Here is a 24,040-nt window from a genome sequence, read left to right as displayed (position 1 = left end):
CTTAAAAAGAAACAATAAATAGATCACATATTGCCCTTTGGGTTCTTTTGGAACACTGTAAAAAACAACAACATCAAATAAACACTGTGCACATACATTAACTTACAATACACATCTTGATTGTGAAATGCTGTTTTGAAGAATTTTTTAATGTTTCCATCAAGATTAGTGTATTGAGGGAAATAGAATTGTCCTGCTAGTTGTACCAGAATGTTTTTTCTTGGTGTTATGAACAGTGTGTAATGGAAAATTTGCAGAATGTCCTGCAGCTGTCAACTAAAAAGTCATTCAAACACACTGTGCTGGGTCACAGCGTTAAGTAAATGAGAATTAATGGTAAAAGCTCATCTTGCCAAAGTGCTTTGTTAAAATACAAGTGACCAAAAGCAACAACTTATTATACACACTCAAAAACAGTCTTAATAGGGTCACCAGGACCACTTTTGAATTTTGATTACATGAGGGTACATTTAAATTGACATACTTACTCACGGCTGCAGCAGAAACAAAGTCAAAAAATATGCACTAACTGTACAAACATTTTCTTATAGATATACTGAAAATACAATGAACTTTCTAAATATTTACAGACACAAGGCCATTTACTGCACTACTCTAACAGTATATAAGAAACTCGTGGCAGTTGCTTTACATGAAGTGTAATTTTCCCTTTGGGCTGAAGAACTCTGTCTCCAGTCAGGTGAGCTGATCCTGAGTCAGAGGAGCAGTCCAGAACAGCATAACCACTGCAGCAATGAATGTGGTTGAAGGAAATGTGACAGTCGAAGAGAAGTTCACAGACTGGGTTCCCCAAAGGTTTTCCTACACTCCATGACCCCTGCTCCTGGGGGCCGGTCACAGTTGTGTGTGAGTTTAACCTGGTTGGGGTTGAGGCGATCATATGCCAGCTTGTACTCCCGGTCAAAAGCATCTGCAATGGCATAAGAGCTGATTAACATTGTGGACTAAGCATGTCACTGACATTAAGGTAGGTTTACATTAACTCCATGTTATAAAGTAACACTGAGATCCTTACTATGTATAAGGACCAACAATTCATGTGGGTTTGTGAGACTGTACTTTGGCATGGCATTATATTACATGCTATCATCAGTTTATTAAAATGGAGAGGTTCATATTATTATGTAGGCCTAGAATTTTTAAAATACGAATCATGTCAGTTTGGCTTGATGAAAGACAAGGTAATGCTAATAAGCACTAAATATTTGTCCAATTATAACCATCTTAGCTTGTTATCAGGTAATAATTTGCTAAATATCACTAAATGATATTTACAGTTATGATGTTATTATTTTGTCTTGCTAGCAGGCATTAGAACTAAATGCCTTTACAGTCTGAGAAATCATTTACCTTGTTAGCAAGTAAAATCATTTTAACTGGCTCTAAACACCGAGTGCATGAGAAGCTGGAAACTGGTCCTAAATACATACAGGGACAATTACATCACGATCTGCCCCAACTATTGTTGGGCAGATTGTGATACTTATGTCTGGACCAAAGTGGTAGACCAACCAACCAACCAACCAACCAACCAACCAACCAACCAACCAACCAACCAACCAACCAATCAACCAACCCACCAACCAACCAGCTAACCAACCAACCAACCAACCAACCAACCAACAAACCAACGAGCTAACCAACCAACCAACCAACCAACCAACCAATCAACCAGTTATCCAACCAACTCACCAACCAATCAACCAACCAAACAACCAACCAACAAACCAACCAACCAACAACTAGCTTTAGAACTTACTGATATTTATGTTGTTCTTCCCCAAAGCCACCAGAGCAAGGAACAGTAAATCTCGGTACAGACTCCTTTTGGGAAATAAAAGTGGGAAACTGTTAAACTTTTCTTTTACGTCCCGTTCGACACAAGACTTTACACAAAACCCTTTATCTGCCCACCTCTGCCGTTTAAAACCCAGTTCTGGTCCCAGAAGCTGGATGATCTGGCTCATGGGCTGATACACATCGCTCTTCTTAATGCTCCTCACAAAACCTTGCAGCAGCTCCACAGTGAAGAGCTGGCCTTCCTCACACAGCCCAGAGCGAACAAGAGAGTTCGTACCTGCCGAGAATGAGAGATGAGTCACCTTGGTCAAAAGCTTATTCACCGCAATCGTTCAAATCAACTGTGAAAGCATAGAACTCATAAGTGCAGCATGACTATTAGGAATCCTGAACTGAATAATGCATGATTTTCTGGTTAATTTACATGCATTATTTAATTTACATGCATATGTATTATTTGTTATTTAATGCCTGAGCAGTGGATATATGCAATTTCCTCCGGGATTAATAAAGTATCTATCTATCTATCTATCTATCTATCTATCTATATACCTGACCTTGACAAAAAGCAACTTTAAAGCATTTTCACCATTTTAAACCCATGTCACCCCGTCAATAACTTACAGTGTGTGTTCCACAGGACATAGCAGGGTTGAACTTTGTCTTGGTGCAATTTCAGGTTATCCCACATAATCCCTACATGCACCAGTTTATTGTCCTCAGACGTAATGCTTGGAGACTGCAAGAGGTAGAACATACAGGATTAATCTCTTACAAATAAAATTTTAACGTCTCATCTCGAAACATAATACAGTACATAAATACAAAGTTAATAAGCATATTTCCCATATTGTCTTTAAAACTTTAAAATATTGGTGTGATGACAGCTTCATGGTCAATGAGTCGACAACTGTACACAACTATATTTCCTTTAGCTTTACCTGGTTTCCCAGGCTGCAGTGACTGGAAGCCAGGATAAGAGCTGGCAAGTTACTTGGCAGTTCTAGGCGTCTGAAGTACCAAACCAGGTTCCAGAAGATGATGGGGTGTTGGTCAACAACACTTGGGGAGGAGATGGCCTGGTTCCCTTCATTTACCAGCAGGCTTTCCAGTTCCTTCCATAGAACCAGAGGGCTCAGGTAGGGGACTGTCACTGGAGCTGACGCAGCCCTCCCATTGCTCTCCTGTTTGTGAGGGGGTGCTGCAGATGCCTGATTTACACAGTCTGCTTCAGATGTTTTGGCCATAGGACTGAATGATGTTGACATGTCCTCCTTTATAACAGGACTGCATTCTTTAGCAGACCTGGGAAGAGTAGAAAACATCTATTTAAAGAGGCTCCAGTGATAATTTCATATCTGGAGGAAGTGTGGGAAAAGTCTATAAACACAAGAAATCAATTACATTAAACTACATACTACTGATCCCAAGTTGTCCATGATATGAGCATATACCTTCTATGTGCTGTATTGGTAATATACCTGTTCTGTGGTCTCAGGTCTTTGATTTCTGCATTGAGGAATGGTAGGAAGGCTGTGCCACAGAATGGGCATGTGCTGTTGAGGTTGGAATCATTTGCTGTCCAGCCTGCCATGATCTCTTCATCGTACACCAGACACTCACACGTCTTGCAGAGCGAACAGCTAGACATCAGCACCTACAACATTAACCAGTGCAGGATAAACCCAGATCCTCTCTACCCTCCACATACCAGGATGTAAACTGATGCACACATTTTCTTTGATCCCATTCCAAGAGACAAACATGTCTCTTGGAATGGAACGGACCGCAGATAACAAACTCTCCTAAACCACCCTCTCCCCTGGAGTTATATGAACCACAACACTTTAATTGCAAACATACTTTCTCCAGGACAGCACCAGGAGGATGATCAAGCAAAACAATCATCTAGTTTATGGCTGGGGACTGAACTCTGCAACTCTTTTACAGAGCAGGTCAGACAACACAAAAGACCCCTGCATCATTGATAACACCCAGTCCGTCCTGCATTCTTTGCCTTCATAAATTAATTTGTGGCATCCAGTGAGCTACCAGTACCTTGAACAGTTTTCTAATCAGCTAAAATGTAGAAATAACCAAGACAATGTTTTAACAACAATCTGCATCTACAAATATTACAAACATCAGTAATAGAAGATAAGAAAGTTTGAGGAAATTTTTGAGGAAGTTTGAGTCTAAACAGAACAGCTTTACAAACAGAAATAACTGAAATACAAATTTATCATTGAGTTGAATCTTCATGACACTCTTATTAAATGCATTATGTAACACAAAAAACACTCAAATGTTTTTTGATTTCATTCCACAGTCTGCACTTCTGATTTTATACAGTATGGTTTTAAAAAGAACTTCACGTCAAAAAACATAATTTATCTTGACACCTAAAATTACCAACTAGATACTGTATAAACATTGAAAGTAACCAAATCACACTGATCAAATGTTGGAATATATGCAATTGTCTCATTTAATGACAGTCATATTTTATATTCTCACAAAATGTTTTCCCTGTGCCTTTCTTCTACAAGAGCTCATTAATGTGTAGAAAATTTACACTGTTGTCGTTTACTTAAATGACTCTAATTAACCAACGTTCAAAATTTTGTCACTTGTGAAGGAATGTGGTGCCCTAACAATGAAGTTTATGACTATTCAAAAGTTATTTTTTATTTTCCCTACACCAGCAAAATGGAGAAATAATGAGTGCTTGATGAGTGTTTTCATATGAGTCCCTTACCTCTATGGAGTAACTGGGAGAGGGTTGGAAGCGGATGCTGTCAGAGATGGAATCCGAGGTGTGATGAGTTTTAGAGGAAAATGCCAAACCACCTGGATAATGATGGGAGATCATACAGTTACAACTGGGTTAAACAATGCAAAGAATGAAAACTGAAACAAAGCATCACCCTGACCATCAAACTCACACTCACATTATTTTTTACTTTACAGTGCAGATATAGAGAATCCATGCTTTACATCGCTATGCATTCACATATGGGTCCTCATGACTGCTGACCTAGTTTAACACAGAACAACACCTGACTCCCTCAGTGAGATGTACTCTTATGCCAAATTTAGGCCTTGGTCTGCTGGGAGCCAATAACGTACTGCAGTGAAGACAGCAATTTATCATGCATGGCTGTGTGTCATAACTATTTCATATTAGAGTTGTTTTCGTGAAGACTCATTCAAATGGATTTGCCATTTGTGTAACGCAAACCTGTTAAAATTTCACAGTGATGTAAGATCAAAAACCTGTCTGCTCCGCAATATTGAGTGTTAAGACTGATTAAGGGATGTACAACAAACCAGAGAAGGAGTTGTGTCTGAACACTCTGTTGGGAGTGCTGGGGCTTTCCAAGTTGGTGTGACCCACAATGGGGCTCCTCCTGAGTCTGGACATGTTGCTGTGTTGGGGGGAGGTAAAGCCATCTGGGTCCAGACAGAAGTCGTTATCAGGCAGCGAAGAGCAGTCTACCTCTCCGGAGGTCACTGAAGATACGCTAATCTGGTCACAGTTTGCATCCTGCAGGAGGGGAGGAGAAAAAAAATGTTATGCAGGCATATTAATTAGAAATACTGTGGAGAAATGTTGTTCCACCGACCTGCGTTAATGAAGTCTGGGAGGACAGACGAGAGTAGAGGCGGCTGGCCTTCTCAGCCACACCCTTTCCTGCTGAAATGACGCTGCTCTTGAAGATGTCCAATGTTGGAGTGAACAATGAGTCCATTGAGAATGATGATGTGGAGGTAGTAGGTGAAGAGGGTGACACCAGCGAGGAAGGCCTGACCCTATCTTTGTTACAGACACCCAGAGGAAGAGATGGTGATGGTGTCAGCCTCTCCTTGGATTTGGCGGGCAGAAGGTGTTGTGAATTGGAGTTGAGCCGAGTGGAGGTTTGTGGTGAGGGTTGAGATGATGAGGTGGAGCGAAACAACGGGCTTGAGGGGTTCTCTTGTTCCACACTGGGTACATGGCTACTTAAAGGGCTGTTGACATTATTCATGTACATCTCAATCTCTTCGGCGAGGTTTCGGCGGACCGCAGATGCGCTACTGTTCTGCTGATTACACTCTTGAGCTGCATCTGCCCTCATCAGTGACAAGGGATCAAATCCTATCTCAATATCTGTTCTTGTCACACACCCAGCGCTGCAGCTAACACTTCCCTCCCCCTGAGGTTTATCAGTCCCTGCCTCCTCTTCTTCTACACCGTGCAGTCGGCTGCTGGCTGGGAGATTCTGTTTTGTTGAGCCTGGGAATAGAACAGGGGTCCGCAGATTTCCTTGCCCTACAGACAAGTCCAGAGATCTTGGCCTCTCTGTCTTTGGAAGAACTCCACACAAGCTAGAGTCACTGGATGGACCAGGAACTAGCCTGTTGCCTATGATGAAAACATATACAGTTCATTAATGTTTTTTTTTTTTTTTACATACTATCACTATGCAGTAATAAATGCACCATAAATAAAACTTACCTGCACTGATATCTGCAGATTTGCTTCTTGTGGGAGAACCAGTTGATATGTCAGTTTCAGTGGCTGGAGATGAAATGATTATATAAATGTCACTTACGGAATTATGTTTAATCTTAAAAGTGTCCCAGCAGAATATTAATTTGATTGCATCAATAGAAACACAAACTCTGCTGTTAATACATCGTGAACGATTGCAGTGGACTGGAGGACAGTAGAGCTGGGAGTAATTATATTTGAAGTATTGCTTTCTTGTATTCACCATCCACAATGAAATCCAGCACTGTTGAACCGATGAAATGTGGCACCGTTTATAGTGACGACTATTGACCAGGAACACTACATTATGGTTTTTATATGCAGCAAAAACCAAGACAAATGATGTCGTGCAAAGATTCCCTGGTTATAAAACACATTCCTCCATCAACAAAATGTGTTTGTCAAAAATTTTATATATAAATAATAAACAGCACATGGCCGGGTGGAGATGTAACACCCACACTGCAAAGTGATGCCCTAGCTTTTAAAGAAAGGATGTTCATTTGGCTGCCAGTAAGTAGTGATTCATGCCTGCAAAATGATACCAGAGTGTCAAATATTAGAAATACAGGCTAATCTATAACTCACTTGACTGTCTCTGTCCTTTGTCTCCCAGTAATGTGTGGTCACTCTCTCTTCTACATGTCCTCTCATCCTCTTTAGATAGTGAATCGTAGCCTTGATCCGACTGCCCACCTGAAGAAGACAAGAAGCTCTTTTTATGTGCTGAAAAACTAGGACACTTTTTTTTTTTAACCTTCTCTACTCTGCTTAGTTTCCCCCCTCAGAAAGAGCTGAGTAGATCAAAAAAATAAGCTATTTACTCTCCATGGATACATCATAAGTGACAACTGATCTGACAGTTTTTCTTCAACAGAGCACAGTGACTTCCTTAAAGCTTGCAGCACACAACACTCCAAGAATAGAAAAACATGAAGCAAGACAGGGATAGTAACTTTGAAAACCTGCAATATATTCACAAGGTCAAACTACAGGGAAAAGTACAAAGGTTCGGTAGTCTACTCTCCACTGACAGAATTTCTGTTTATATCGAGCTATTCCCACTGAGGAAAAGAAAAGCGAGAGGAGTTGTGAGCCAGATTCCATTTCATGATTTTAGTATGAGAGTCTAAGCCTGATGATAGACCAGCGTAAGCCCTGTTGGTCTGTGTATAAAGGACATTACTTGTAATTTAAGGTAAGCGGACAAAGAAATAACAAACTATCACTTGATTATGGTATTTAAGGATTATTGTTTTGTTAAGATAAACTGTTTTGACATTTTTCTATTCTTGGAATTAACAGTTGTAGGGTGACACAGTTCTGAAGAATTTTTTGTTATGAGAGACTCATATTTCTTTTTCTGGTTTTCAGGTGATTTATGGGAAGCAGACTAAGCAGAGCAAACTAGTGTCAAAACAATACCTTTTTAAACACAGTGACATTTAAAGCAGGGAAATGCAAAATAAATGTTTATGAGTTCTGTGATTTTGGCCACTTTTAAGCTGGTACAATAAATTTTTCTTCATTTTTCCATTATAGAAACAGAGAACAGAGGAGCTACAGCGACACAACAAAGAGATGAAATTGAAGAAAAAGAGCCACGGCTCCTCACCTGTACTGAATCCATCATCACTGGAGTCCATTTTTGTGAAGTCAGTGTCAATGGAGGTGCGCTCAGCAGAGTCATTAACACTGTCCAAGCTGCCATGACTGACTGTGTCAAAATCACTGCCGTCTGAGGAGAGATAACAGGAAGGGGAGAGGGTTCAAGAAATGACAGCTGGTCTGAGCACAGTACAAACATCAGTCAACCATGCTCTGAAAATTATCATCCACCGTAAACATGTATCATCTTTAAATGTCATCATGGCTGAACATTTGTCAACATGAGCGTATGCCACAGTGCTCCAAGACAACAGAGAGTTAAATCATTATTAGTCAAATGACATTGAAACGAGGGCTGAATTAATCACACATTAATTCGCCAAAGACTTAGTCACTGGGGGATCATGCCTCTCAATATAATCACATTTCTCCACTCAGAATTTATTTATTTTGTGAAGTGAATGAAATCTCAATGAATGCATTACAATAAAATTACAGCATGCTGATCAAAGCTTAATGTTTTCATTATAACCCAACACAAAGAATCTCATTACAGAATCAACCGTCTCAGTGGGCAACTGTGGGAATGAAGGAGCGACATCAGGAACCACCTGTGTGCTGTGGCTGCTGGGGAAGAAAATCTCTTCACTATTTGATTAGTGTCATTTAGGAAAAGTGGGTTGGGAACAACACGAGCCGTAGGAGGCTGGAGTAGGGAAAAGAAGCCTTGAAGAAATGCTCCCTCTGGATCTCACGCATTAACATCCTCATTCATTAAGAACCACGGAAGTAAGAAAAACCCTCCAACTTCAGTCTACTGAACTTAAAAACGTTCAAAATCCCATTTATAAAACAAGAAATAATGGAAACAGGATTAAAAAAAAGTGATTTTATAGGCAAATGACAAATTTTTGTGCTTTTTATTTATTATTTCTGTAATGGTTGTGTTGTTCAAAAGATAAAAAGATACTGAATTTGTAATGGAAATTTAGAGATACCAGACACTTGATATCCCTAGGAACTGAGTCTAGACATTAGCGTTCTTACCGGAAAGCTGAGGATCTCTGGGCACGGCTGGTTGTTTCCTCCCTGCTCGCTTGAAGTGGAGCACTCCTAGGATCACGTTCCTCAGCTTCACCCACAAGAAGTAGCCTCCTCTGGTGGTGGAAGGCCACGTGCTCTCCAACACCGCCTGGAGCAATGGATGCGAAAATGGCTTTTAAATCACAGTTTAGTTTTCAATTATTTTTGTTTGCATGTATGTGCACACACCTTATTGTAGTAGCCATAGGTGATGGCATTGGGGTGAACTCCTGCTTTCTTCATCTCAAACAACACCCTGACAGCCAGGACTGGCTGGCTGTACTGTCCACACAGTTGAAGTAACACACGGTAACACACCTAGCACAACAAAATGTGGATTTAATAAATTAGTTCATATAATGCAACTCATTCTAACAAAATATACTCTACTAAATATGTGATCAGCTGTGTGGTTGTCTCATATCACCTCATCTGGAGCCTGCAGCTTCTTGTCCTGCATCTTCCTCAGCACATCGTAAGCTGTACGCAGGGCTCGCACTTTGGAGTGGCAGGTGCCCACAAACCCCGGCAAGCAGATGAACCACAGGCCGAAGCAATGACGCAGCAGACACTTGGACCACATCAATGGCATTGACGAATAGGTTTTGGCCATTCTCTGAGCCAATTTGATCTCCTGAAGAGTGAAAAGATCACATGCAGAGATAATTCCCTCAACTCCTTTGACAACCATATTTGAATTCATATATTCACCTTCATCTCGAGGGAACTGACGGGTTTATATTTTAATCATATCTCTTTGACAAAAAATCTATGTATTAAACCATAAAAAACATGCAGCTCTAACAGAATTAGTCTCTTTTCTCTTATTTAGCTGACCTGCTTGGAGCGCTTAAAGATGGCTGTAGGGCTGGCTGGACTGCTGTGGCGTGAAGTCATGTCTGCTGATGGAGGATTGGATGCATGCAGTGGCTCCAGGAGCTCAGCATTCAACACTGGGAATCCAGTGTAGCTGCAGAAAAACAAGTACACACTCAGATACCGTGACATGAACTGAAATAGACATCAATCCCACCGGGACACCAAGAAAAATGCAAAATACTTCCAGTGAGACATCCTAGAAGTTTTAATTCTGACATCCACACACACACCAAGATAGAACTAAAGCAGAAACAAACTGGGGGATAATAGAGACACATTATGCAGTTTCTAAAGCTCGATTCTATCTGTGTGAAGTGCTCTATATAAGACCAACTAGAAAGAAGAAACTGCCTGTCTTGCGTTTTTCACATTCAGAGACAAATCGATGCTGTTCTACCTGTAGCACTGAGGGTGCTCCTCTCCCTGCGGCAGTGGAGGCAGCTCCGGAGGGTTGACGTAGACTGTGTGCTCACTGCGGTGGGATTCATCCAGTTCTATTAGTCGGGTTTCCTCTGGCCTTTCGATGTCCATCTAGTGTAAAAGAGAAAAACACATTCATCACTGCTCTTGGATCTACTTCAGTTTTCATCTCACTGCTGTAAACATGCATCTATAGGCAGTAGAACTTCCTGGAGTCTTGTGAACATCTGATACCATATGGCCCTTCAGATCAAATGACATGAGGGTCAGTGAGGACAAACAGATGTCAGTTCACATGTCTGGTTGCATCAAAATTATCTCAAGGACACTGTCAAGGCACAGGCCTGATCTCAAAGAGTCTCAAAGAATGAAAAAACCCAGGATGCAGTGACCTAGACAAAATGAATGCTGGCTGTTCCAGGGAGATGAAAACATAAAGGTCTAGTGTCTCTGCAGCAAAGCTTGAAAATGAAGTTCCACATTTCCCTGAGCTCAGGACTGACTGGCTCATTTGGTACGTGGAGCAGCAGAAATCTCCATTGTGGGTCTGAGAATAACAGCTCTATATTTGGGCTCTCATGGTCTACATGGGAGAAAATCACAACTGTAAGCTGAGACATCATTAAAAACCACTTGGCTTATCTGAATCGATTAACTGCTTATCTCAGATGTGTGCTTGGAAAAAAGTCTGATATTAAGGCAGCAGCTTGAAAAGCTCCCCGGTGCTGCTGTGCTACGTGGTTTGTCTCGTGGGTGACGTGGATGATTCAGACAACTGACTCCCGCTGACCTATTTGTCCTCTCTTTGATTTCGCTCAGTGTTCCTCCACTGGTTGCCCTTCCTCTTACACCCAGCAAGCCTTTCTCAATCACGCATTTGCTGTTAACTTCAGCAGAACGCTTCCACTTCTCAATAATAACCGCAATGACCACTCATACAGGAGATCCAACTGCTCAAGCAGGATGTAAATGTGACTTCCTGATTGCACAAGCATGCAAGCACAGAAGATTTCTTTCTTCAGGGAGGAGGAGGATGTTTTGCCCTTTTTTTTTTTGGTTACAACACATGTGTAAGCAGGTTATGTTGATAAAGCTGTAACATCCCCATGTGATTCATACTCTGACTGAAAATGAGCAAAAGATTTTCCCATCTGACCAGATTTCAACACATTTTGGTTTATGTGTTAAGGATGAAGGACAATTATCTCTGTTGCCCTAAAATATTTTTTCATATATTTGATAAAGATTTTGGAATCAGGCCAGTGAATAATTATATCAGTGAAATGTAAGCACAAGCACATAACCTCCCTGTGTCAGTCATTCTGATGAAACCTGGCACAATAATGTAGATCCCTAAGAAACACAGGCAGCACAGGAACAGCCTTACATTCGAGACCACCCATGCAGTTCTGGCTACACTCCATTGGTCTCACACTTTTTATTCGGAACACACACAAACACATCACTTGTGCTGAGTCACGATGTGACAGCAAAACTTTGATTTCTGAAGCTAATAAAACAAAAGCAAAAGTGTACTATCACACACCCTCTGGTGGCTTACCTTTCCTCCTCTAGTGAAGAGCTAGGCAGGGACCACGAACACCAAACAGAGCAGCAGAAAAGGAAAAAGGTAAGAAATCAGAGAGGAAAAGGAGAACAAGAATGGACATGAGGCTCGAGGGAGATGTGGATGTCTTAATTAGTGTGCTTTTTTTCTACCAGTTCTTGTTATTTGGTCATTAGCACCTTTAAATTAAACGAAGACCCTTATAAAACATCTTCATTGAAAGGACAGCCTGTGATTAATCTTTTCTCTAAAGGCCTCTGCCTTAATCTTCTTCTGCAAATGGGTGGAGGTGGAGTAATTATTGTGACCATGGCATTTGCTCCGACATGGCAGAATGATGCAGCTTTTTTTGCTGAAAATCCGTTAAAGATTAGCTGCAAACCTCACCTTATCAACGCACTCGTCAAAGAAAGCCAGGCTGGCGTCCTTATCACTGACAAACGAGCACTCCTCAATGAACCGGCTGAACATTTGAGTCTTGATCATGACGGAGTAAAACCTCTGGTGGGACCGGTCTCGGCTCTTCAGGAAGCCTGTAAAACACATTATGTAAACACAAACGTGACATGTGGGCATTAATATCTGATTACAAAACATTCCCTTATCAATCAGTGTCAGAACACAGACAGCTCCAACATTTACAGGAAATGAACACTGTGGATTTCTAAGTTGTTCTCCACTGCTCTGGTTGCATAAGAGTCCACAGATGTGTGGGGACACTGTGTTATTAATCATAGCAGTTTTTTCACTTGTCATCCAAACTTAATTTCAACTGGGGTTTAAGGTAAACCACACTGATTCATTACAGCAGCGAATTAGGTCGACTTCTCAGCAGAAACACTCAGATTTAACTGTCCCGCTGCAGCCTGAACCACATCCTGGAGCTGCTGCTTGGAAACTTGTTTTTATGTATACACAATGTACACATAGTACACAGAGTACACATGGTACACATATTAGACATAGGACAGTGAAGTGTACCTTGGAGGTCAAAGAGGGAGCTGGCATCTGTGGTTTTCTCAGAGGGTGCTTGAGTGATGGGCAACAGGTAGGAGCGATAGCCTCGGAGGATGGCCGCCATAAAATGCAGGAAGGCCTCCTGGATCTCCAGCTCCAGAGTGTGGAGGCTCTTCCCACAGTTCAGCTCATCGTCGGTTACCGTGTGCTCCATCTGCACGTCTTCACGACTCAGCTGACCACCTGAAAAAAAAACCCCCCCACATTGGTAGATTGGTGCACAGAATGAGAACATGAACAACTTGGAAATGAAGATGTGATTCATGAAGACCACATGATAGAACTTTATTAGTAAATATTAGATTTATTACTGATATATTGCTGAATATTCAGTGAAAAAACACAGTTCAGCCACAATTGCTTATAATTGATGCTTGACAGGCTCACCTTGCCATAACCAACCATTGCTATTTCTGTCTGTCTCCAAGACTGTGGGTCATTCAGTTACTTCTGAAAACATATGGTTAATTGTCCAATAAAATACTAGTGATTGAACTGTTTGTTTACAATGTTCAGCATTTTACCTTAGCACGCCCCACTTCAGGAGTTAAAAACGGTTAACATTCTGACGCTGATGGCATGACATTTGATAATGAAGGAATTTCTGGTCATAGAATTTAGATTTTATTTGACAACGACATCAAAATTACATGGAATGAAGCGGATACACTGTTTTTTTAGCACACATGCTGGTTCTTAAAAATTGTCTGCCAGAAGCTTTGGCAAAAACTAGTAATAAAGACAATAATAATTTCAAAGTAGAGGGAACTCATAAATTTTATAACAAAATAAAGAATTAAATACATATACAAACACGCACAACAAAGGCAACACAAACATGATGATGCTGTGTTAATTTCAGTCATTGTACCAAGCCCTTTGCTAAAAGTATTACTGCTAGTCTCTGGTTTTAGAGTAGGTAGAGAGTCACAAGCATTTGCCCCAGAGAAATTGGATTGACCCAAAGAGTCCTTAAACATTGTGTTTAGACAATCTCCACTGATAGAGGCCCAGGTGAGTTCCCTTTCATAAGAACTGCAGATCCCTCTGGTAAATGGACCAACATAGTGGACTCACCAACAACACCCTAAAGCTGTAATGTTATGGACTAAAATAAACCTTAACACAAAGATGAAGCAAATAACCAAGAAATCTTTCATGGATGTATTTTCCATGTTTTAGATTTACAAACTGACAACAGACAAACCTTAAATCATTACACTGTATGTTAGAAAATTTACTGTGTCAGCAGGAAACAATAAAGGTAAGTAATAAAAAAAGGACTGGAATTCTTTTTGCAACCAGCAGAGGAAAGGAAACCTGACAGAAGAGGCAGATGTTTTCTCTTTCCTGTTTACGGCAGATGGACAATAATGGACCATAAAATAATCAGCCTTTCCACATGCCATAATTTCACTTAAATGCCAAAAGCAAATCAGGGATTGCAGGAAATTTAAGTTAAATGTAGATGCGGCAGTTTGAGACAGTATAACCATCTAATGAGCTTTCCTCTAAATGTTTTTGTTCAGGCTGACTCAACAGAGTCAAGAATGAGACCTAAATTATTCATGAAACCACACATGAAATTATACAACATCGGACTGCACTCACCCTCAGCGAGCTGCTGGTAGAGCTTATTCAGGGTATTCAGGAGATGTTTGCAGGCTCTCCTGGGTAAGATTTTCCACGTTAAAGCTTTTTTGTCATCCTTTCTGTAAGCACACCATATGGTTTTCATGAAATAGGAGGACAGATGAGATGCAAGCTGTGTGATATAAGGAGCACAAGGAAGATACAGTACTGTCAATGTAATCGCTTGGCAAAATAGCTTTTGAATATCAAGGCGGACTGGGGGTGCCTGCTTAGGCTTTTGGGTGAGTGAGACTATGTACATTCCAGCCCCCATCGTTGCATAACTGAGAGATGTAGATATCTAGAAGCATTAAAGGTTGAAATGGGCAATCCATTGCAGGGCAGTTGCATTAGATTTACTTACTGGGAGATTGTGTTGGTGTCTAGATCCACGCAGCTGATGTCAGCAGGGGGCACGTACAGATCGAAATATCGGGAGTCCACACCCACGATGAAAGGGCATGGTGCACTGAGAACATCGGCCAGCGCCAATGGGCACAGAGGGATGTAAGGACACGGCCAATGGAAGGGGAAGATCATCTGAGTGGGAAGTAACAAAAAAATAAGGCAATCTTTATCAAGAACATCAAACACCTAGTCCTCAAAAATGTTTTTCAGGAGTGATTGAACAACCATAACACCAGAGGTCTTATCTGATGAGATTACAGGCAGCTATGCCTCTTACCTCATCCTTTAATCACATTAGAGACCACTACAATAGGAGAGGAAGATAAAGAATGAGAGACTTACAGACACAAGGGCCTCTGTAACACTGGTAAGTACAGCCGGACGTAGGGAATGAACCAGGATCTTGTGCTCTGTGACAGCTAGCACCAGCAGAGTGGCTGCATTCTTTGGCCCCAGATTCAGCAGTAATGTGGAGAGGCTCCCACCACTACAGCACAGAAACAAACAACCACATCAGACCTTGGGACAGGAGCAAATGTCTATGAGTTATAATATGAGTTTATATGAGTTTTTAATGTTACTGATGTTTACCCAACCTGAGAGGCAGAGGAGAGGACACAGGTTGGCTCAGCAACAGACTGTCATGTGGAGAAAGCTGCAAGACACAAAGAGTAGCCTTCAGCTATGGCTGGGTGGCTTGGTGGAGACTTTCACTGATGATGTCACCATGTTTTCACATCAAACCACACACAACAAGCAAAAAGAACAGGAGTCATTGTTTTACTTATTGAAAATTTCACTTCCAATGCTCACCTGTACTAGGATGCGGGGCCTCTGGGTAGAAGGGAATGGTACAGTTTGCATGAAGTGCGAGATGTGCCTGAGAGGAAAATAAATAATGACTTTATAATCACCTAAACTATAAAAAAGAGAGACAAAGAATAGATCCTGAAACATGTGATTTCAACAAGATGAATAAATCTGAGAAACATGCTGACTTTTCAATCGGTAGGGCATGAGGTCCAGAGATGGAGTATCGGTAGAGAAAAGTGAGAAAGCTCCTGAATGACTGGAAGAAGGGCCAGTGAGAGAGCAGACAGATGCTCTTGTTGCAGTAAACACTCCTGGTCCCATCTGATCCCAGATCAGAGCTTGGTAGACCCAGTTGAGAGCGCTGACGCTCAGACAGGTTGTCCTCCGGGTAAGGTTCATAGAACTGGATGGCTGCTCCATACACCTGTAGGGAGAAGCATCGCTGTATGAGGAATAGCCATAAGGTGCATGGGCATGCACACGTACAGAGAGACATTTGACATGGTTTAAAATGCTAACATTTTAAACCATACAAAAAAACAACAACAAAGACATGCAAAAAAGCTTTTTGATGTAGGATGTCATTGTAGACTCAAAGCATAATTTTTATCCTAATAAATCAGCTAAATTGTGTTCTGTTCTCTAAGGACTTTGCTCTCAAGTAAATAAACAAAGCACTCCAGGAATAAAATGACAGGAGACTAGTCTGCAGGCTGGAGGGGTCAGGGTAGGAGTGGCATTTAAAACTGGTTCAAGTGGTGCATGAGCTATCAATTATTCAAAAGATGAGTTGCAAAAAATCTTTCATACTGCATTACTTTTAATGACTAACAGCGTTTTAGTATTCCGAATGCAGCCTTTAGATAATTTCTGATTCCAGTCAGAGTTTCTAAGTTGATTAATATTGTCTGATATACTACTGAAATCCGTACGGGTTAACACACATAGAGAGACTGTGGACGAAATTAAGTTGGAGAGGCTGGCTGAAGTGAAGCAATTAAAGGGGACGTTTCCCGACTGAATTAATAATGATGTATTTAAAGTTTGGCATGACCCTGAAGTCAGTGGTGATTTCCTCGGCAAAATCAAAATTCTGCGCCATTTACCACACACACACACACACACACACACACACACACAAAATATCTTTAAGTCGACTTTACTTTTTCTCCGGAGGCCCCTGTCAGGACAAACGTGGAAAAAACAGGCAGGGAGTGTTTGGTGTGTGCTGGCCAACACTCGATCATTGCCCCCATGGGCAGGCAGAACATAGGCACAGACTCGGGCAGTGGGAAGGCTTCATAGTCCTCTTCGGGATATCTACACAGCAGACCTGGGAAATAAATATACACAACAAAGTGAAACACACATCCCAACTCCCCAATTCATTTAAACTCTTAAATAAAGATGTCATTTCAGCAATCAGATAATCTGAGCTGTCGAAATCAAATTTGGCTCGTAGTTCAAATCTGAAATAGTTCACCTGCTTTGTGAGCGATTGTGTTGGCTTTAGCCAGAGACTTCTTATAACAAAGGTACACTGAGGATCCCCACTGGAACACGAGAAGAGAACATAACAAGTCTAAATCTGCATTATTCAACACGCTACACGGTGTTTGCAGAGCTCTGTCCCACCATGCTGCTGTTGAGGTTCTTGTCCACCTTACAGAAGGTGTGAGGGGGCGTCTCCCCCTTGCCTGGGATGATGATGCAGACATCGGTGACAGCGAGCGACGTGTGGGGCTGGTTCTTCGGGGCCCGGCGGTAGGTGATGTAGATGCGTTGTGACGATGAGTTGCTGATGTTGGCGGGTCGACCTGAGGGTGTGGTCTGGACAATGTGACATCCAGGCTTCAGCTTCTCTTTCCATTCATACAGAATCCTGAAACACACGGCAGGCTTTTCAAATGATCATATCGAAAAGTGACATGAGACATATTAGTGAAGAGGATTCTTGGTATATTCACTGAGGGGTGGTAAGAGTAGAGGATGTGTTTAAGATCAGATTATAATGACCAAAGGCAGAGAGGTGATTAGTGGTGCTGGGTGGGAAAAAAGGTCAGTAACTGGGGATTACTGCTTACCCAAGATCTGTCAGTGGAGGCTTATCTCTGCCTCGCTTGAAGCACAAGAAGATTTGTGGGCCCCTGAAGCTGACTCCATTTAGCTCCGCAGAGAGACCAGAGGGGGTGTTTTCCACACAGGTAAAACCTGGCGGTACCTCTTCACCCAGGGACCGGATCACAACAGCTACATCGGTAATGGGGGCCTTGAGTTTGACAGACTTGGGGCCGGCATCATCAAAATGGAGCTCCTCTTCTAAAGGCTTGGATGATTCGGTGAGACCGGCAACCACAAAGTAGTCGGCGACACGGGGCCCTTTATCCTCCATCATTTCCCATTCCCACGCTCAGGCTGAAAATTAGAGACGGGGGAGATTTAGAGAGGGCTTCCAGTATGTAGATTGATTATGTTGGAGAAAAATGTGTTTTCCATTAGTAAAAAAACATTAAAAAACAAAGGTTCTGTAGGTGTTAATGAGTAAAATTGGAGACTTTTAAGCCCAACATCAATCATAAAAAATATCAAGTAGGAAAATGGACACGCGTGCCTAATTTGAGTGTCTTCTTGTGGCTGCACTGGGCCTAAACAAGGCCCTAAATTAGATGTCCTTGAGTGTACAATACTAGACGATGCAGCACTAGAAATATTTTTCACTCATTATTTCAAAGAGAAGCATTTTAATGAGAGACGACGCCACATCAGTCTGGACACCGTATCTTGACGCACTGCTTGGATCTCACTTTGATTGCTTAGTATTTCCCTGTTGGTTTCATTCTGTAATTTCCTAACAGAATTATCAATGCTGCTTTTTCAAATGTTTACAACTCTGGACTGATTCCAAAAGTAAATAAGTAAATTAAGTCCAAGTAACATTCATTATAATCTAAATATTTTTTAAAGACCTGTAGGCTTTTTAATGACACACAGAAACCCTAATAACTCAAATGTGGGAGGAAAGATAGCACGTAAACTAGACTATATTACCTTGGTTACAAATGTATTACACACTGAAGAATTAAAATAATATAATGATAGCATCTGGAAGCATTTAGGACCACACATTCCTTTCTGCAAAACATCATATTTCACCAAGAAATATGGAAGGGGTGAAGACCAATGACCTTGCTATATGCCATGACCGATAATGTAAAATGAAACACATGTCTTTGTAGAAAAACAGAAGAAAGACACATGGAAAGGAAAAGTACCAGAACAAAAACTGAGCTTTGGGAAATGAAATGAATGTGCAATGCAGTGAAACAGAAAGTTTTCTAGAGCTTTTAATGATATTCATACAATCTGTGCTCGACAACGCTCTGAAGAAGAAACGAACAGAAGGAGCGACTGTGAGTCAGCCTCTTTATCACAAAGCATGGAAGCCTAGCAGCCCTCTCAGAGCAGCGCCAGTGCTTGCTTTATCTCTCTGCTGCTCCTCCACACTCACTGGTATAGTGATAAACAGATGGTTATTATTTCCCACACTGGGATGTGAAGGAGTTAGAAGTTATCCTGGTCTTCTGAGCTGGATGTGTCATTGCAGGGAACCATGGCACTGTGCTGTTGCCCTATCTCAGCCAGTTAGGAATTTGGCCTTAAAGCTAAAGGGTTCGCCGTTCGTTGTGCGGGCGAGTGATCGGACAGAAAGCAAAGCACTGCCTACAGGCTTAGGGCGTGAAAATGACAGCTAACCTGGTAACATGGAAAAAGGAAGATAATCTATTGTAGGAAGCACAGAGTCGTGGTGAAGTGAGAGACTGATTCAAGCATCGGTAGCTGCTAGTTCTGCACACAATACCGACACTACAATGTTCCTTTGAGCCAATGTCAGTGAAGCAGTGTCAAGTGCAGCAAATCGACTCCACGAGTTTTTTCGCTGCTTGTTCAAGAGGAAAAAATTCCCAAGGTTTTCCATCAATGATCTATAACAGAAGATGAACGCTGAGCCTGTTAAACTCCAAATGTACTTTTTGACAGCATATATAGATAGTATATTATAACAACTTAGCAAAACACACAAAAAAGTTCATGAATAGATGTGCTGTTTTCTATAAATGCCTCTCCACTTCTGTAAACCCTTGTTTCCACACTGGTGTCAGAGTTGCGTGTCAAACAGCGTGGGGCTGTTCCACCCGTGAAAGAAGGGGGAGGGCAACTGTCTCAGAGAACATGCTTTTTAAGCACCCAAATGATGAGGATCATCATTACCTGTTTATCTGTATTGAAGTAACACAATGCATACATTCCTATATTTTATCATACTGTATATTGTACATAATGTTGTCAGTGTTTTTCGTAATTAACGTGCCACCCTTGCAGCTACATGACAACAGAACACTCAAATACAATTATTTGACTTATTTCTGAATCTGGTAACCAGGAGACCATCAACGGCAGCGTAAACACATTTATAATGGTTGCCCTGTGCTCCAGTAACGGAGACACTTTATGAGGCATCATCATCACCAGGTCGCTCATTGTCTCTCTTGTTTCAGCTTACACCCCTTTATGATGCCTTACTGTCCAATGCTGTTGTGATGCTTTGAGCCTGGTGGGTAAACACCGTGACTCGGCACACAAACAGATTCTGTTAAAACTTCTCCTAAACTAGATTTGATTTGAAACTTAAACTTAACAAGTGCATTCTCATGCACTCATTGTGTCGTGAATAAGTCGTTGGGCAAGTCGTTTCAATACCAGAGGAGTAAAGAATCAAATTCCTCTTTATTGTTTAGACATTGCTAGGTGAGCTACCGGCATCCAGGCTTCTGCCCTACTATTTCTGCAAATATAGCATCACTAATCAGATTCCTTTCCATGTCCCCAGGGTGTACATAGATCTTTTTTAAAACTGCTTTTTCCTTTGGTGCTTCGTAGACATGGAGCTGCAGAACACAATCTCCCCATCTGACTACCTTTAAAGGTCTTCTACACATGGCCCTAAAGGAAACACAGTTGTTCTATATAACTTAAACCTGCAGCATTATGTTTCTAATAGGGTCTGTTTTATTCTCTTCCGTTATTCTTTCATTTGTATACTTTATTTATGTGTTTTATGGGATTGAATTCTGGTTTTATCTGCTCTTGGAAAAAAAGATGCCTTTTTTACCAGGACTCTGTGGAAGAAAAGATTTTGTGTCTTACCCTTGCTAAATAAATGATAATAATATCTTTCCAATTTTGTGAGAGAAACATCTTATTGTTTGAGCAAAGATAATAGAAAACCTCTTCTACATTGACATTTTGTAATTTTTTTCTCCTTGTAGTAGCAGATGTATTATTACAGTTTACTGTATGCAGAGAATATCTGAACACACAACAAGTCTCAGATTGCTGTCTCACCACAATCCACCATACCTGCAGGCTTTAGTGGTGAAGAGAGATACTGATGGAATATATGAGTAACATTCAGAGGGAGAGAGATCATCATCATCATCATCATCATCATCATCATCATCATCATCATCATCATCATCATCATCATCATCATCATTATCATCACCATTAAAGCCTTCACCAACATGGACATACTAATAAACACTGGGCCTATAACATGGAACTAAGATCAAGAGCCGTATACTTCTGTCTGTAGTTAGAAACTTTTATTGAATGACTTTCACCATCAGTGAAGGTTAAAGCCACTTCTTTAGTATTCTTTAAACACTCATGCAAACCTACAGAACAGCTGCTCTCAGCAGGTATTGTACAAAAGTTTCTAACTACACAGCCGATGGCGAGGCAGATGTGCAGCATGAGACTTGGAAAGTTCATGATTACATATAGATTATAACCTCAGGTTCAACTAACCCTACATCTACTGCATCTATCCCAACCTCTCAACACACGCAGACACGTAAACTTGCATCTAATATCACCATGGAAAGCATTAAAGCTGAACTGAGGACTGAACATTGCTGTATTTTAAAGTGGCTGGAACATTGTTCTTGTAAAAAACAAGCTTGCTAATGGACTGTGTCATCACCACACATCTATTCCGTTCATAAAATCACAAGCTAAAGATACTTTAAAAATGAACCATATCCTGAAAATGAACTGGCTGTGTTTTATGTCATCGTATTTTTTTATGTTATTGGCCTATTTGTTGTGTTGACATGGAGGCTTTAACAAACTCATCCTACCTTTCAATGCAAAAAGCCTGTACATAGTTTTCTCTTCATTTATATCAATGTGCTGTTAATGATAATCTTGAGCAGACGTCACTAAATTAGAAAAGATAGCACTCTTCTGCTGTTCTTTTTTTGTCTGTATAAACAAAAATCCCTTTGTTCTATTAAGGTCTGGTATTTTAAAATCCTCTGAGACCAGCTTTAGTAACTAAAACACCTATAAATAAACCAGACTCCAACATGCTTTATAGTTCATTTTCTGTGTGATTTTCAGCTGTTCTCTACATCATTTGTTTCAGGACATTTGATGATAGTTCAGGACTGGAAGTGAGTGATTCATGATCTCCTCAGAAATTGCTGTCTTTCCATTCACAACAGTTTTTCTTCACAAAAGCAGCACAAATAAGGGCAGAGCGGATTTCCTCTCCCTGCTGGCTAACAGGCCAACTTCTCTGTTTGTATCCACTAATGTTATTATGAGTCACCGCCAACCGTCAGCTTCGAAGAGGTTCATATTATCAATTATTTTGTCAACAACTTGTGTTATAATGTCCCTAAAATTTTGCATCCACACTAAATGAAACACGAACTGGAGTTTTTCTCTCACATTGCCTGAGTACATGATGCGACTTTTCATTTCTGAGTACTGTAATCGGTACTTTAAAACTTTAAAACTGTAATGAGATGAATATGAATTTACAGTCAAAATTACTTATTTTTGAATCTCCCACAGCTATTTCTTGTAATCTTTGTGCAGGAATTTTTAAATGCATCCTTTAATATTACTGAGTCTCTCTCCACGCAACACAATATAATATCTCAGCATCAACAACACAACATGCTTTGCGTATGAAAAAATCCCATTACAGAACATGTAATATGAAGTAAGGCTAATTAAACTAATTATATAAAGTAGAGATAAATCTGAGGGGTGTCTTATTTGGGTAAAGGGCATACATTTTTAAGTTTCTGTATTATTTTTCTGTCACTGTAAAATACACCAGAAAGCAGAACGACATTGTCATTATTTTTACCCCGAACTCTATGTAATGTTTTTTGCTGAGGAATGATTACTTGCGCATTGTTATTGTAGCTATTTCCCAGTAGACAGAGACAGAGGCTGCTGGACACTCAGCCCTATTCCTGACAGGCAGGGATTAGAGGCCTGCATGAGCAGCAGGAGAGGTAGGGAGGGTGGGCGGTCTGCTCTGGAGAGGGAACCACCACAACATTTCACTCAGCATCTGTTCCCTCTTAGCCATGAAGACAACCCTCACCCTCAGCAGGCAGTCATTATGTTAGAGAGGGGGACCCTGCTTGATTGACCTGGAAACAACACACGCCCACTGTAGTGGTGCCCGAACTACAAGCACACATTAAAGAACAATTTAAGACAAGCTTGCAATGATTTTGTATCCTCCACTGATAATATTTGTTTTCCTTCCACAAAGCCACAAAGAGGTCATATTACAAACACAACGGACCACAGCTATCACATCCAGAGGGGGATTTCTCATATGGCCACATCAGAAGAGGCCATCTTATGGAGGATGCAAAGAAATAAGCCGCCATATGACCTGACGGCAGCCAATAGGAACGCTGTAAATAAATATAGAGAACTGGTGTTCACAGAAGATGCTCACCATAAACGTTAAGTTGTTCTTCAAATTCATGCAGTCGTATAGAGCCACACGACAACTCTACCCCATCATTATGTCAATAATCAACCATCTAACATTCAATATAATAATAAATAAAAAGAATCTGCATCTGTAGCGATAACAAACATCATGAACGAAAACATCAGAGCTATTACACATAAAATAGCATCTTGCCTAAAGAGAGCGGGTACATTAAACATCATTTGGTTTTATTCTTATTAAATTACTCACATCTCAGAAACGCGACGACAAGATGATCTGTCAAAAACGAACGGACGCCGGAGTGAATCCAATAATTATGTTGAAAAGAAATATAATTTCATACTCTTTCGACTTGACTATTATTTTTTTCTTTGAAGCCAAAACGTGTAGTCATAAAAAAAAAAAACAATTCACAGTAAGCTGGATG

The 24,040-nt window shown here is 40.8% G+C and overlaps 1 protein-coding gene across 3 annotated transcripts; it reads right to left on the bottom strand.

Annotated features, from left to right (window-relative positions):
• Positions 1-130: 130 nt before the first annotated feature.
• dennd4a (DENN/MADD domain containing 4A) lies at positions 131-24,040 on the bottom strand. Of its 3 annotated transcripts, XM_068314162.1 has the most exons (31): positions 23,863-24,040; positions 17,867-18,197; positions 17,418-17,664; positions 17,266-17,335; positions 16,946-17,115; positions 15,968-16,206; positions 15,783-15,849; positions 15,566-15,624; positions 15,312-15,456; positions 14,926-15,101; positions 14,541-14,641; positions 12,894-13,112; positions 12,300-12,445; positions 11,907-11,927; positions 10,323-10,456; positions 9,884-10,016; positions 9,474-9,680; positions 9,236-9,364; positions 9,011-9,155; positions 7,971-8,093; positions 6,944-7,051; positions 6,320-6,382; positions 5,448-6,226; positions 5,152-5,368; positions 4,580-4,671; positions 3,303-3,478; positions 2,763-3,126; positions 2,446-2,560; positions 1,936-2,098; positions 1,781-1,845; positions 131-931 (listed from the first exon to the last, which is right to left on the bottom strand). In XM_068314162.1, the coding sequence occupies exons 2-31, from the start codon at positions 18,175-18,177 to the stop codon at positions 795-797; spliced, it is 5,121 nt and encodes a 1,706-aa protein (XP_068170263.1). In that variant the 5' UTR covers positions 18,178-18,197; positions 23,863-24,040; the 3' UTR covers positions 131-794. The 3 variants fall into 3 exon arrangements, 2 of the variants coding, with proteins under 2 accessions (XP_068170263.1, XP_068170264.1); XM_068314163.1 differs by lacking the exon at positions 11,907-11,927; XR_011035270.1 differs by lacking the exons at positions 131-931; positions 1,781-1,845; positions 1,936-2,098 and adding an exon at positions 2,107-2,271 and having other exon boundaries at positions 2,372-2,560.

Source organism: Antennarius striatus, chromosome 4 (assembly GCF_040054535.1).
Source record: "Antennarius striatus isolate MH-2024 chromosome 4, ASM4005453v1, whole genome shotgun sequence".
In the NCBI taxonomy this organism is placed as follows: domain Eukaryota; kingdom Metazoa; phylum Chordata; class Actinopteri; order Lophiiformes; family Antennariidae; genus Antennarius; species Antennarius striatus.
Note: the sequence above shows the minus strand (reverse complement) of the source record. Positions and strands in the feature narration are given on the sequence as shown.